The sequence below is a fragment of the Salvia hispanica genome, chromosome 6, assembly GCF_029641045.1.
Source record: "Salvia hispanica isolate PSC_SH4W2 chromosome 6, Shi_PSC_v1, whole genome shotgun sequence".
NCBI lineage: Eukaryota > Viridiplantae > Streptophyta > Magnoliopsida > Lamiales > Lamiaceae > Salvia > Salvia hispanica.
Genome location: NC_142697.1, coordinates 16,254,896 through 16,267,239, shown reverse-complemented (window position 1 = coordinate 16,267,239; position 12,344 = coordinate 16,254,896). Strand labels below are relative to the sequence as shown.

The 12,344-nt window shown below is 37.9% G+C and overlaps 1 protein-coding gene across 1 annotated transcript; it reads left to right on the top strand.

The window, feature by feature from the left end:
* Positions 1-9,903: 9,903 nt before the first annotated feature.
* Positions 9,904-12,344, top strand: MEF1 (mitochondrial RNAediting factor 1). The gene has a single exon (XM_048103151.2). It carries the CDS (start codon positions 10,322-10,324, stop codon positions 12,149-12,151), a length of 1,830 nt encoding a protein of 609 aa, XP_047959108.1. The 5' UTR covers positions 9,904-10,321; the 3' UTR covers positions 12,152-12,344.

The window sequence follows — 12,344 nt, the reverse complement described above, 5'->3', positions numbered from 1 at the left end:
TTTTTTCACTCTTCTTAGCTCACACACATTACACACACTTGGGAATGGGAGATCTGGGGTAGTCGGGTACGAAGGTCACTTTCTTTAGAAGTTTCGCGGTTGGTAACACCGTCCGAGTGTGGACGAAGATACAATTCCTTTTAATTTCCGTTGTTTTGCTCGTTTTTGCTGTCGAACTTCACTTTTGGGAGTCGACCTGGTTGTTGATGATACTTATTGTCTTTCCGCTTTGTTGATTTGCGTTTAGCAGTTGAATTTCAAGTCGATTTGCGTAGATCTCTTTGCTGGTAGTTTATTTCTACAAGTATTATGTCGATCTCTGTTTTATTTTGATGTTGTGGTGTTTGATATGGGAATTTGGTGATAGATCTGTGGTTTATTGACTGTTTGGAGGTTTTTTGTTCAAATCTGAAGTGATGAAGAGTTTCTGTTGGTTGGAGTTCGTGTTGGACGCTTGGATCCGGAGTGGATTTAGCGTCTGAGGTTGGATTCGACGTGAGGAAAGATAGTTGTTAGATGGATTCGAGTTTTCTTCTTGTTTTCTGTTTTGCTTCGTCTAGTGTCTGCAGATCTGTTTAGTTCTTCGTTGTTTATGCATAAATTTGATTAAAATTAGTTGCTCTGTTTTGATTTCGTTCATGTTAAATTTCTTATGAGTTTTACGCAATTTGGTTGTAGAAGACGATGTCGCTGTTAGTTAGTACGAGAGTTAGTTATTCTGTCAGCTTTTCATTCGTACCTTGCTTTTTCAGTCATGGTCCCCACAGTCGGTTTGTTTCTTAGGTCTAGTAGTGAAGTAGTTTCTTAGATCAAGTGTTGAGCAGTTAATTTCCTTTGCAACGTTCTCTTACAATTTCGCCTAGGTCTAGCTGTTAGCTTAGGAGTTTTAAAGATTCCCAAGTCAGTTTAATTTGTTTTCCTCAACCCAAGAAAAATGCGTGGCAGCAGCCAACACCAAAAACACACCCAAATCCTTGAACATGAGTATTACGCATCCTTCTCTGTGGGATCGATCCCTACTTCCCTATACTAGGTTTAGTAAAGTGGTTGGGGGTTTTTGAAAAAAAGTGCTCTGTGTGTCCGACGACCGGGATTTCCTGCGACCAACGAGTTCCTAGACCGCATGATCTAGTGGATTTGCTGGACCTAGGGAACCTGTTATTTCCTTTTGAACACACTGTACACTAGAGAGGCTTTTCAATATGTTATCATCCAATCCGACCTACATGTATTCATTGGGGTTAGTGTGAAAATGCTAAAAAAAATTAGGTATCGATCTGTAACACCCCGAGTTTTCGTGCACTAGTTTTAGAGTATAAATTGGACAAAAAGACGATTGGAATTAAAGTGCGAGGAAATTTATGTTTGTAAACTACAATTATTGGAGAAGAAAAAGAGAATAAATTAGCACAATACTTTGTGTTGAGGAATTTCAAATCTTGGAGAGATAGATGGAAAAGGACTACACAATCTTATTGAGATGTGTGAGATTTTGCTACATAATAGTTACATGTGGAAATACAAAAGTGGAAGCTACAACTTAGCATTTCAAAAATGCCAAACTAGAGTACTTGGATACTAGCCTATTGGAGGAACTAAATCAAGAAAATGAAATAAAATCCTTCTTCTTTCTCTTCCCCATCCTTCTCGAAAAATGCTCCCCATAAGACTCCAAATTTCGACAGCCTTGGACACCAAGGAAGCTCCTGCACTTGACATGAAAATAGGATTAGAAAAAGGACACCTAAGTAAAGAGGAAGGAGACACAAGCTCAAAAGAGAAAGAGTAGAGAGTTCCCATTATCGAGGCCAAGTGAGTGAATCTAGTTCACCAAAGTTTCACCAAAAAGGCAACAACAATTGGAGTAATACATAGAAGAGATAAGCTGGCAGCCCCAAAAATAGGAGCCTTTGCCCCTAAGACTTGCACAATTAAGTAAAGAAACATGATGCTAAGAAAGAGATGGAGCTGGCAGCCAAAAAAAGGAGGCTTTGCCCCCAAGTTTCCAACACAAGAGGCCTATATAAACTGCCTCCCCACTCCTTTTTCCTCCACCACTTTCTCACCCCAAAATTTCACCAACTTAAGAATTTCAGCGAGAAGTAGAGAGGAGGGCGAGGAGAGGCAGCGGCAACACGGAGGCAGCCGTAAAACGAGAATCGCCAAGGAGAGGATAAAATGCTCAAGGGCAAGTGAAGTCAAAGCGAATAATCGAATTGAAGAATAAACATATCGGGTGGGCTTTCTTTATCCAGCACACTAGTGTGGATATAAATCAAATACTTGCGAAATTATGGAGCTATGATTCTTTTCAAATTGTTGTCATGCCATAAAATGTTTTGTTTTGATGATTGTCATGGATATTCACGGATTGTCATGGATTTTCACGGAATGTCATGGAATGGATTGTCATGGATTTTCACGGATTGTCATGGAATGGATTGTTATGGATTGTCATGGAATGATGGGTGACCGTTGGAGCAGCACTTGACTGGAATGAATGATTAATGATGAATGATGATTTATGAAAGAACTTAGTCTAGAGACGAACTTTTAGCTCACAAAATAACTTAGTAAGCTCGGGCCTTTTAAGAAAAACCCACGTATGTTACTGTGATGGCTTGACAACTATATAATGTATGTTTTGTTTTCGGCATGTGTCCACTGAGTACTCCTGTACTCAGCCCTGCATGTATTTATAAATGTGCAGGTTGAACGTCAAGAGGATGGAGTGATGATCGGAGTCGATGTTATCAAGTTGATCTCCCAACGATTCGTGTCTTCATACACGAAGTCGTTTAGTAAGGACTTATTCCGCTGCTCTTTTGTGATGTGAGAATTGTAGAATCTCACCACCAACTCTGATTTATTTGAGGAGATGTTTATTCTGTTTTCAAGATCATGTAATGAAATACTCGGCTTCTTTGATATAAATTGACTTGGCCTTTGTGCAAATTCTCAAGTTCTTGCCCTTTTTCTTCCCCGCTTCTTTAATCCCTCTTATTAGTCGCGGTTTACCCGCTTTCGCTATCCTTAGCAAAATGCGGTCGTGACACGATCATACCTAATTCATGCTATAATTACCGACTCATTTAGGATTGAAGTAATTTGGTTTTATATTTTCACTTATAGAGCATTGATTACAATCTGCCTCGCATCGTCGACCTCGCCCCTTTGCGACCTCTGAAGTCTGTTCAGTTGCTCGCTCGTTGCTCGGTCATTTCAGTTCCTAGACTAGATTGACAACTCTAATAGTCCGACGACCCTCCACTCGTTGCCACCAACCTCGCCCTGTGGCCCCTTTAGGTGACCCTTCATGTAGAAACCTCTTGGTCGCGACCCTCACCTCGCAACGACACCCCTATTCGCGACTTGCCATCTCTAACCCTCGCTTCATTTCGTTAAGTTTGTTTATTGAGAATACTTGTTCACTTAAACGCTACCTGAATTCTGAATTCATCAATTGGGCTATTGAATTTAATTATACCCAACTTTTTATTTTGCTGCATTAGTTTTATTATATGTCATTCTTAGTTGCTATTTGCCAAATTTTATTGCACTGGATTATTGGGTGTCCGTACCTAATAATGTTACTCAAGTTTATTGTCGGGTTGGAGTCGTGTGACGACGCGAACTTTTGATATTATAAATGTAAGAAGTGACGGCTAAATAAGTATATAAATAACAATTGAAAATTGAATTTTGTTTTTTATGAACTTGAAGCCTTATATAGTTCTATGATAAAGTTGTGAGTTCAGGGCGAGCCATGTAGAAAGTTTCGTTGTCAATTGTTAGTTATGGAAGTTGTTGCCACCAATTATAATAAATGCTTAACTCTAAAAAAATAATAATAACCCCAAAAAGAAAAATATAACTCTCGCATATACATGTTCGAAAGTTCCATATAAATCAATTAGATATGCACACCTCTATTTATTTATATATATATACACCAACACTTTGACTAAATATTGAAAAAAAAAAATTGTTGGCCAAATTTAAGCATCGAATATAGTAGTCGATATATTTTTAAATTGAACAACAATATTATTAATGTGATGAATAGTGAATCTAGATAATCTCTAGTATTCAATATAAAAAAGACATAAAATATAAAAAGTGGAAGGAATAACAAAACTCATACATCCATCAAATATTAAATTAGGATAATGATAAAAAAAAGCCATCGTTATACATAACTATGCAATGCTTATTAAAGGTACCAAATAATATACACGTAGTAATATCAACCATGCATAAGCTACGTGTAACATCAAAATCTTGTACATATATATGTATACGTCCCTCATCTCCCGACTTAAAAAAAAAAAAGAACAAAAGACATCATCTAAATTTCCAAAATATACCATAACTCCTTGAAATCTAGAACGAGAAGAAGGGATGAAATGGAAGGAAAGTGTCATTGAGACAAAGAGTAATTTCCAATATCTTGGAAAGTGAATAAGGTGAGCTTTCTATCCTACATACTAATGTGGATAAAAATCCCAAAGTAATTTTGAGATGAGTTTTTGTGAAAATCCAAACTCATGCTCGTCAAATGTTATTGTCCCGTCATAAATGATTTATGCCTATCTGCCTTGGTTATGCCAAATATGTTATAATCGAATTCGGGTTCAAGTAAGGCTGCAAACCTTGCTTGGACTAGTGTACTCAAATGGATCGTGAGCCGTTGGCCGGTCATGTGACCGTCGTGGAAGGTGGCCATCTTCCCGGTACACAAATGTTAAGATATGGTAAAGGAACTTAGACCGTGGTTGAACATAGAATTTTAGCAAGCTCAGGACTTTTAAGTGAAAATCCATGAGTGTTGTTGTGATGACTTGACAATACTTTCAAATGTATAATTGTATCTTTCGGCCCTGTGTTCATTGAGTACTCTTGTACTCAGCCATGCATGTATTTCTAAATGTGCAGGTTGAGCTGCAAAATGGTGAAACAAGGGTGTTGAGAGAAAGTTCTTTTTGAGTTTGATCTAATAAGACCTCTGGGGTTCATGTCTCTATACATGAAACCGTGTTGTTTACTTCCGTTGTGAAAGCTAGAACTACTAATCCTATTTCGCATCATAGCTCTATCTTTTGGTCCTGTATAAACCCCTACTCAAGTATTCCAGGATATAGTACATGATATTTTGATAATCTCCAATTTGAGTTGTACTTGTTATTGCTCATTCCTATTTCTCATCCCCACTTCTCTTAACCCTTCCCTTTTAGTCACGAATTTTCGTACTATACTATCCTTAGGTAGTGCGGGCGTGACAAGTCGGGTGCAAGGAACTGTCAAAGATAGGGTGCAGGAATGTGCTGGTGCGCGATTCACTGCCCTTCCTTTTAATTTAGGGCTCGTCAGGTAGCCCATAAAAGGCGTGAAACACTATTCTCTACCCTTCATTTCTGTGGTTTGGTAGCATGAACACCATTCCAGTGATCCGGGATTCATACGTCAGGTTTCATCCCTACATATACTACTATCAGCCTCTCTGTGTCAACTCCATCACGGTGGTGAGCAAGTATAAGGGTTGGGCTTTTCACGATTAGGCTGAAAACGTTTCATTTGTATGATTTTGCCCTCCGAATTTTTCAACCGTTTCATCTTTGTTACTGTTGGTCACTCAATTTTCGTCGAGGGGACTTCAACGCTCGACAGTTGTCTCTCCCCGGTTCCACTCAATTCAGATCGGCGTTTGAGGGCTTACCGTAGTCTGGGTATGTTTTGATTCGAATGTTCGATTATTGTTTGTAGTGTCGATTTATGGTGTTTTTGGGAGTTCGATCTGATGGTTTATTTTTTGAAGATGGATTTGGTCTAGTTGCTTAATAGAATTTGGTCTGATTTGAGCCAATATTGGTGTGCGTCTGTAGCTTTATTTTCTGCGTTTCGATTTGGTTGTCTTGCATAATTGATTTCGTTCCGCAAAAAACTTATTACTCATTGGTGAGGAGATTGTTGTGCATCTGCCATAAGCTGACTGTGCTTCAAATTTGCAGCCGGATACTGGTTGACTTGTTGAGTACAGTGACTATTTTGTTAGCTCTACTTATCTGACCTCTTCGATTTCGGAGTTATGAATGGTGTGAGTCGAGAGTGAGTAATGTGGTCCTTATTCGTTTTTTACATTTTTCATCTACACTCCATTCCCTCAGTTCCATCAAGCTACCCCCTCTGTGTTCGAGCTCTCATTTTTCATTGTTTTTTGTAGTAAACTTTGTTCCTCATTGCATGTTGTAGTCCCTTGATGCTTCACTTTCCATCTGTCCATTTTCAGTATGGAAGACCCCAGACAAAGAAAACGTAAGGAGGTCGAGGCCGCAGTAGTCATGATCGAGGACATTAACCAGGCGTGCAGATAACATGTGTATGCCTCAGAGTTTAGTTTGAATCTCGGGGTTATTGATTGTATAGTTTCTGCATTTATGGTCTTGTCTGTTTGTTTGACTCATGTTTCTTGTAAAAAAACTAGTCTTGTTGTGTTTCAACTCCTGGGTCGTGTTCATTTTTGGGTACAATATGCCTATAATGATATATATGTGTTTACGCATGTGCATTGTATGCATATCTTGCATCATTCGAGATAAAATCTTGGAGTTTGTTGAACTAAAACATGTGGGTGTTGTTGTAGAGGGAGATTGTGTGTTGATGAGACCATTTGACTCAAACAAGACTCCATATGTGGCCAAAGTGGAGAACATCGAAGCTGATCATAGGAACAATGTGAAAGTATGGGTCAGGTGGTACTACCGCCCTGAGGAATCCATCAGGGGTCGCAGGCAGTTCCATGGCGCGAAGGAGCTCTTCTTATCTGACCACTTCGATGTGCAGAGTGCTAACACTTCCCCAAGGAAAGTGCATTGTACATTCCTTCAAGAACTACACAAAGCTTGAAAATGCCGGCATAGATGACTACTTTTGTAGGTTTGAGTACAAGGCTGCAACTGGAGGGTTTACTCCTGACCGTGTGGCTGTGTGAGTGATAAAAATTTGAAGATTCAACGGATCAGTATTAAAATAAAGAAGTGAATATTAGTTTTCTCTAATAATTCGAGCAACTTATTGGAGCAACTTAAAATAAAGAAGAGGGGCAATTTAGTCAGGGCATTTTTTGTTTCCTTCGTTCTCCATTTCAACCAAACAATCGAAATTGGGCCAAACATCCTGCTTGGGCTGAACCAAACACCCTATAATTGTATCCACCAAATCATTAAAGCCCATTTACCATAAATCCATGTTAAATATTTTACCCACTACCAGATGCTCCCTTAGTAGATAAACTTAATTTTGAATTTTTTATTGTTATAAATCTAGAAACCAATGTAAGATATGATAAAGTGGGGAAAACAACTTAAAGCGGAAGATTAATTAGCAAAATTAGATTGTTTTTCAATAACCAAGAACATAGTAGTACTATTTATTTGGCACATATTCTGATTTGCAAAATAAATTTGATAATATACAATAAAATCGTAGTACATAATTCAAACATTGAAGAAAATAGTTCAATTTTCTAAGATTCATAATTTCTTAACTTTGCTAATAAATATTTTTCTTATTTTAGAATAATTTATTTAGTTTATACTATTTGATAATGATATCCAGTTTTGTATCTAAGTACTTATATTTTATTAGAGGTAGAGGTGGGAATACGGATATCGGGTATTTGGTTTATCCATACCCGACCCGATATCTGCCGATTATTGGATACCCAATATCCAATTTTATGGGATCGGATATTGAAATTTAAAATAAATCGGGTATTGGGTAACCTGAATGGGTATCGGATATTACCCGAATATCCAATTTATTATTTAAAGCAATTTTTAAATTAGGTTTAGCCATTTTGGGCTTCGAGAGCTAGGCTAATTTATTTAGTAATTAAAAATTAATAGGTTGACTTTCTCTAAACTTATATAAATAAGTCAATCTCTCTTACTCTAGGTCACGGCTTCTCCAAACTCTCAAGTTTTACGTATTGAATAACCGACTCATATTGCATAACCAATCCCCATAAATATAATCATATATTCTAAAATAAAAGTGACTCATTTTTTTAATAGTGTTATACTACAAAATATATGCAACATTAAATATATTAGTCAATTTAAATATTTCTATATTTATATTAGTATATAAATTTGAATTTTTTTTATTAGTTATTAACACATGTAAAGAATCGGGTATTTGGGTACCCGATACGTCGGGTATGGATATTCGGGGTGGGTATTGGAGTACCCGAAAATATATCGGATCGGGTTTTGGATAGACATTTAGATGTTTTTCGGGTTTGGATACCCGGTTTTTTCAGGTCGGATATCCACGGATACCCGTATTCCCACCCCTAATTAGAGGGAGTATCTTTTTAGGTTCACAAACTTTACTAAAGTATCATTTTAGGTCCGTAAACTTTGAAAATATCATTTTAGGTCCGTGAACTACAAGTTAATATCATTTGAGGTATTTTAAACTTTTTTCGGACGAAAATGCTCTTAAGGCCTTCAAAATGCAATTTGGACAATACTTTCGCCACTTATCTTGCGTCACAGGTCTAGAGTCCAATAATTTTTTTTAATCCTATTTAATTCAATTACCCTCCAAATTGAATTTAAATATAATTAACATTTGCCGTAGAAAATGCATTAATTTTTCAATTATTAGATAACCAATTATTTAGGGATGGTGAATTGGAACTTGATACTTTATTTTATTTTTTAAATCTAATCTAAAATTTAATATTTTTTAAATCTAATCCAAAATTTAAAAATTTACTATAGGTGATTTGTGAATTATATTTAGTTTATATATTTTGAAATTAAACAGATTATTTATATGAATTTCAGAATAGAGATCAATTAACATCCAAATTGAATTTAAATATAAAAATTTACCGTTAAAAATTATTGGACTCTAGGTCTCTGACGCAAGATGAGTGGTGAAAGAATTATTCAAATTAACCTTTGAATGTCTTAAGGGCATTTTCGTCCAGAAAAAGTTCAAAATACCTCAAATGATATTCATTTGCAGTTGGCGGACCTAAAATGATATTTTTAAAGTTCACGGACCTAAAATAATACTCTGGCAAAGTTCGTGGACCTAAAAAGATGTTCCCTCATTTTATTATTAGTGGAATATTTATTTAGAAAACTTTTAATTTACATCTAATAGGGGAGTGATCAATTGCTAGCTCATCATTTAATTGCTAACTACAATAATTTAAGGCCATAGGATTTTAGAAAACGTGTGGTCAACAATTTGTCACGTGAATTTTCGTTTTTATTAATAAAATCAAAAAAGATTAAAAAAAACGTCAAATTAGGGTTTTAGATGAAAATGTCAATATAGTGTTTCGGAAATATCAACACAATGCTTTGAGAATGTCAACACGATGCTTTAAGAATGTTAACCCATTACTTATATTGACATTCTACATGTATTATATTGACATATTTTATATAGTATGTTGACATTTCTGCTTTACGAAAAAATTGAAAATTTTTTGAATTTTTTTTCAAATTTTGACGTCGGAACATATGCGTATATGATATCGTTGGAATCCTTATAAAATTATCTTTAATTTGATATATGTTATATGAATTCAAAGTTTTGGGATTTCTTTTAAAAGTTAGTTATAACTAAACATGTAGTTAATTGACATTAATACCCCTATTGATATTTTATGGAATTAATCCTATGGCTTTATTGACGTTTTTTGTTGATCGTATTGATATTTCTTGATTGATGATCTAAGCCTTTAATTTGAATATCTAATGACTATTATTTAATTGTAATTAGCAATTAGGTATTGAGTTAGCAAAATAACACTCCCTCCCTACGATAATCACTATAAATATACATAAAAAAATTGAAAATTTAAACAATACACCCAACCCCGCCCCCAAACAAAAAAGTGAATCCTCCGCCGTCTGATTTCTGAATAAACACCTCGCTGCGGACTCGGGTATTTGAGTCGATGCTGCGGCGTGATGTGAATTTCGTGTGCGAAAGTCAAAGACTTAAGTTTGGGGCAATCTGTTCATTGTCCAGCGGTGAAGACGCTCTTTGATGCGAATGCGTTCCTCAATTCGGGGTCTGGGCAATGCGAATAGAGTGTTTGATGAAATTCCTGACAGAAGGGTGGTGTGATGATATACGGTTGCGTAGAATTTCACGTGATTGGGCTGTGTGAGGATTTGTCGCTGCTTAAACTAGGAACGCATGCATTCTTTGAACTTGAAGATGAACTATATTACAGCATAAGCTTCACCTTTAAACCCCCAAAATCTACTTGAATACGCCCAAATCGCCCTAAATGCTTCGCCTTTCACATGAAGAACCATTGTCACAGCCACCGCCGCCGCTTCACCAAAAATATCCCCAGAATGCACTCAATCAACTCAGTTTTGAATCAAACTACCGGATCATATGCAATCACTTCCTCGGATTCACTCGCGGCAGGAATCTCCTCAAAGGCCAATCCCTTCACGCCTACGTCGTTAAATCAGGGGTCCATTTGATACCTCTCGTTTGCCACCATTTGATCAACTTCTACTCCAAGCTCCAGCTCCCGTATTGCTCGGAGCGAATATTTCACGAAACTCAATTCAAATCTTCCACCACTTGGAGTTCAATCATATCATGTTTCGCTCAAAATGAGCTTCCCTTTCACGGATTTGAGTATTTCAAGCTGATGCGTCGCAACGATGGGATGATTCCTGATGATTATATTTTGCCGTGTGTGATGAAAGCTTGTGGTATGAGTAACGATCAGTTCATGGGGAAATCCGTTCATTGTCTCGCGGTGAAAACTGGGTTTGATGCGGATGTGTTTGTGGGGAGCTCTGTTGTTGATATGTATGCAAAATGTGGGAGTTTAGGTGATGCGCGGAAGGTGTTCAGCGAAATGCCTGTGAGAAATGTGGTATCCTGGAGTACGATGATATACGGCTATGCCCAAACAGGGGAGGACGGAGAGGCCTTGAGACTCTTCAAGGCTGCATTATGGGAAGGTTTGGATGTTAACGACTTCACATTCTCGAGTGTAATTCGAGTTTGTGGGAATTCGACTTTGTATGAATTAGGGAGACAAATGCATGCTTTATGTTTGAAGATGTATTACTATGAAACTAGCTTTGTTGGTAGTGCCTTGATCTCTATGTACTCAAAGAGTGGCGTGATAGAGGATGCCTCTCGAGTGTTCAACGAGGTTTCGGACAGAAATCTGGGGATGTGGAACGCGATGATGATTGCTTGGGCGCAGCATGCTCATACAAGGAGGGTGTTTGAGTTGTTAGAGAAAATGGTGAATAAGGGAACAAAGCCAAATTTCATCACATTTTTATGTATACTCTATGCTTGCAGCCATGCCGGCCTAGTGAAGGAAGGAAAATATTATTTTGCAAAGATGAAGGACTACGGAATTGAGCCAGGAAGCCAGCATTATGCATCAATGGTGGACTTGCTTGGCCGAGCTGGGAAATTGCAGGAGGCATTGGAATTAATCGAGAAGATGCCTGTGCAGGCGTCTGAGGCTGTTTGGGGAGCTTTCTTGACTGGATGTCGGATTCATAGAAATACAGAGCTGGCAAGCTCTGTGGCTGATAGGGTCTTCGAGTTAGGGCATGTGAGCCCGGGCCTACACATGCTAGTATCCAATGCTTATGCGGCTTCTGGAAGGTTCCAAGAGGCTGCAAGGGCGAGGAAGATGCTCAGAGACCGCGGGCAGAAGAAGGAGCCGGGTTTGAGCTGGGTGGAGGAAGGGAACAGGGTTCACACATTTGCCGCAGGGGAGAGGAGACACGAGCTTTCATCGGAGATATATAGGAAGCTGGAGGAGTTGGAGAAGGACATGGAACAGGCTGGTTATGTGATGGATACAACACATGTGCTGAGAGAAGTTGGCGCAGAGGAGAAGAATGAGAGCATTAGGTATCACAGCGAGAGATTAGCCATTGCCTTTGCGCTCGTCACCTTCCCACCCGAGAGGCCTATTAGGGTTATGAAGAACTTGCGTGTGTGTGGTGACTGCCATGTAGCTATAAAGTACATATCCAAGTGCAGCGGAAGGGTCATAATCGTAAGAGACAACAACCGGTTTCATAGGTTTGAGAATGGGGAGTGCTCTTGTGGCGATTATTGGTGATTGAGTGGGCAATGTCTTCCTCTTGTAGTGAAGGCGTTGATGAGAGTTGGAGGAAAGGGTTGGTTGAGGAAAGAAAATGTAGTGCAAGATTTGAGATACTGAAAATGGCTTCAACTATGAAAGTGGAGGATTCAATTTCTTCAAACTCTACTGATAAGGATAGCAGATTAAGAATGGCAATCAATTTTGAATT

Bases quoted from the DNA above. Each gene is read 5' to 3' on its own strand.
- MEF1 (XM_048103151.2), top strand. From the start codon at position 10,322: ATGCTTCGCCTTTCACATGAAGAACCATTGTCACAGCCACCGCCGCCG.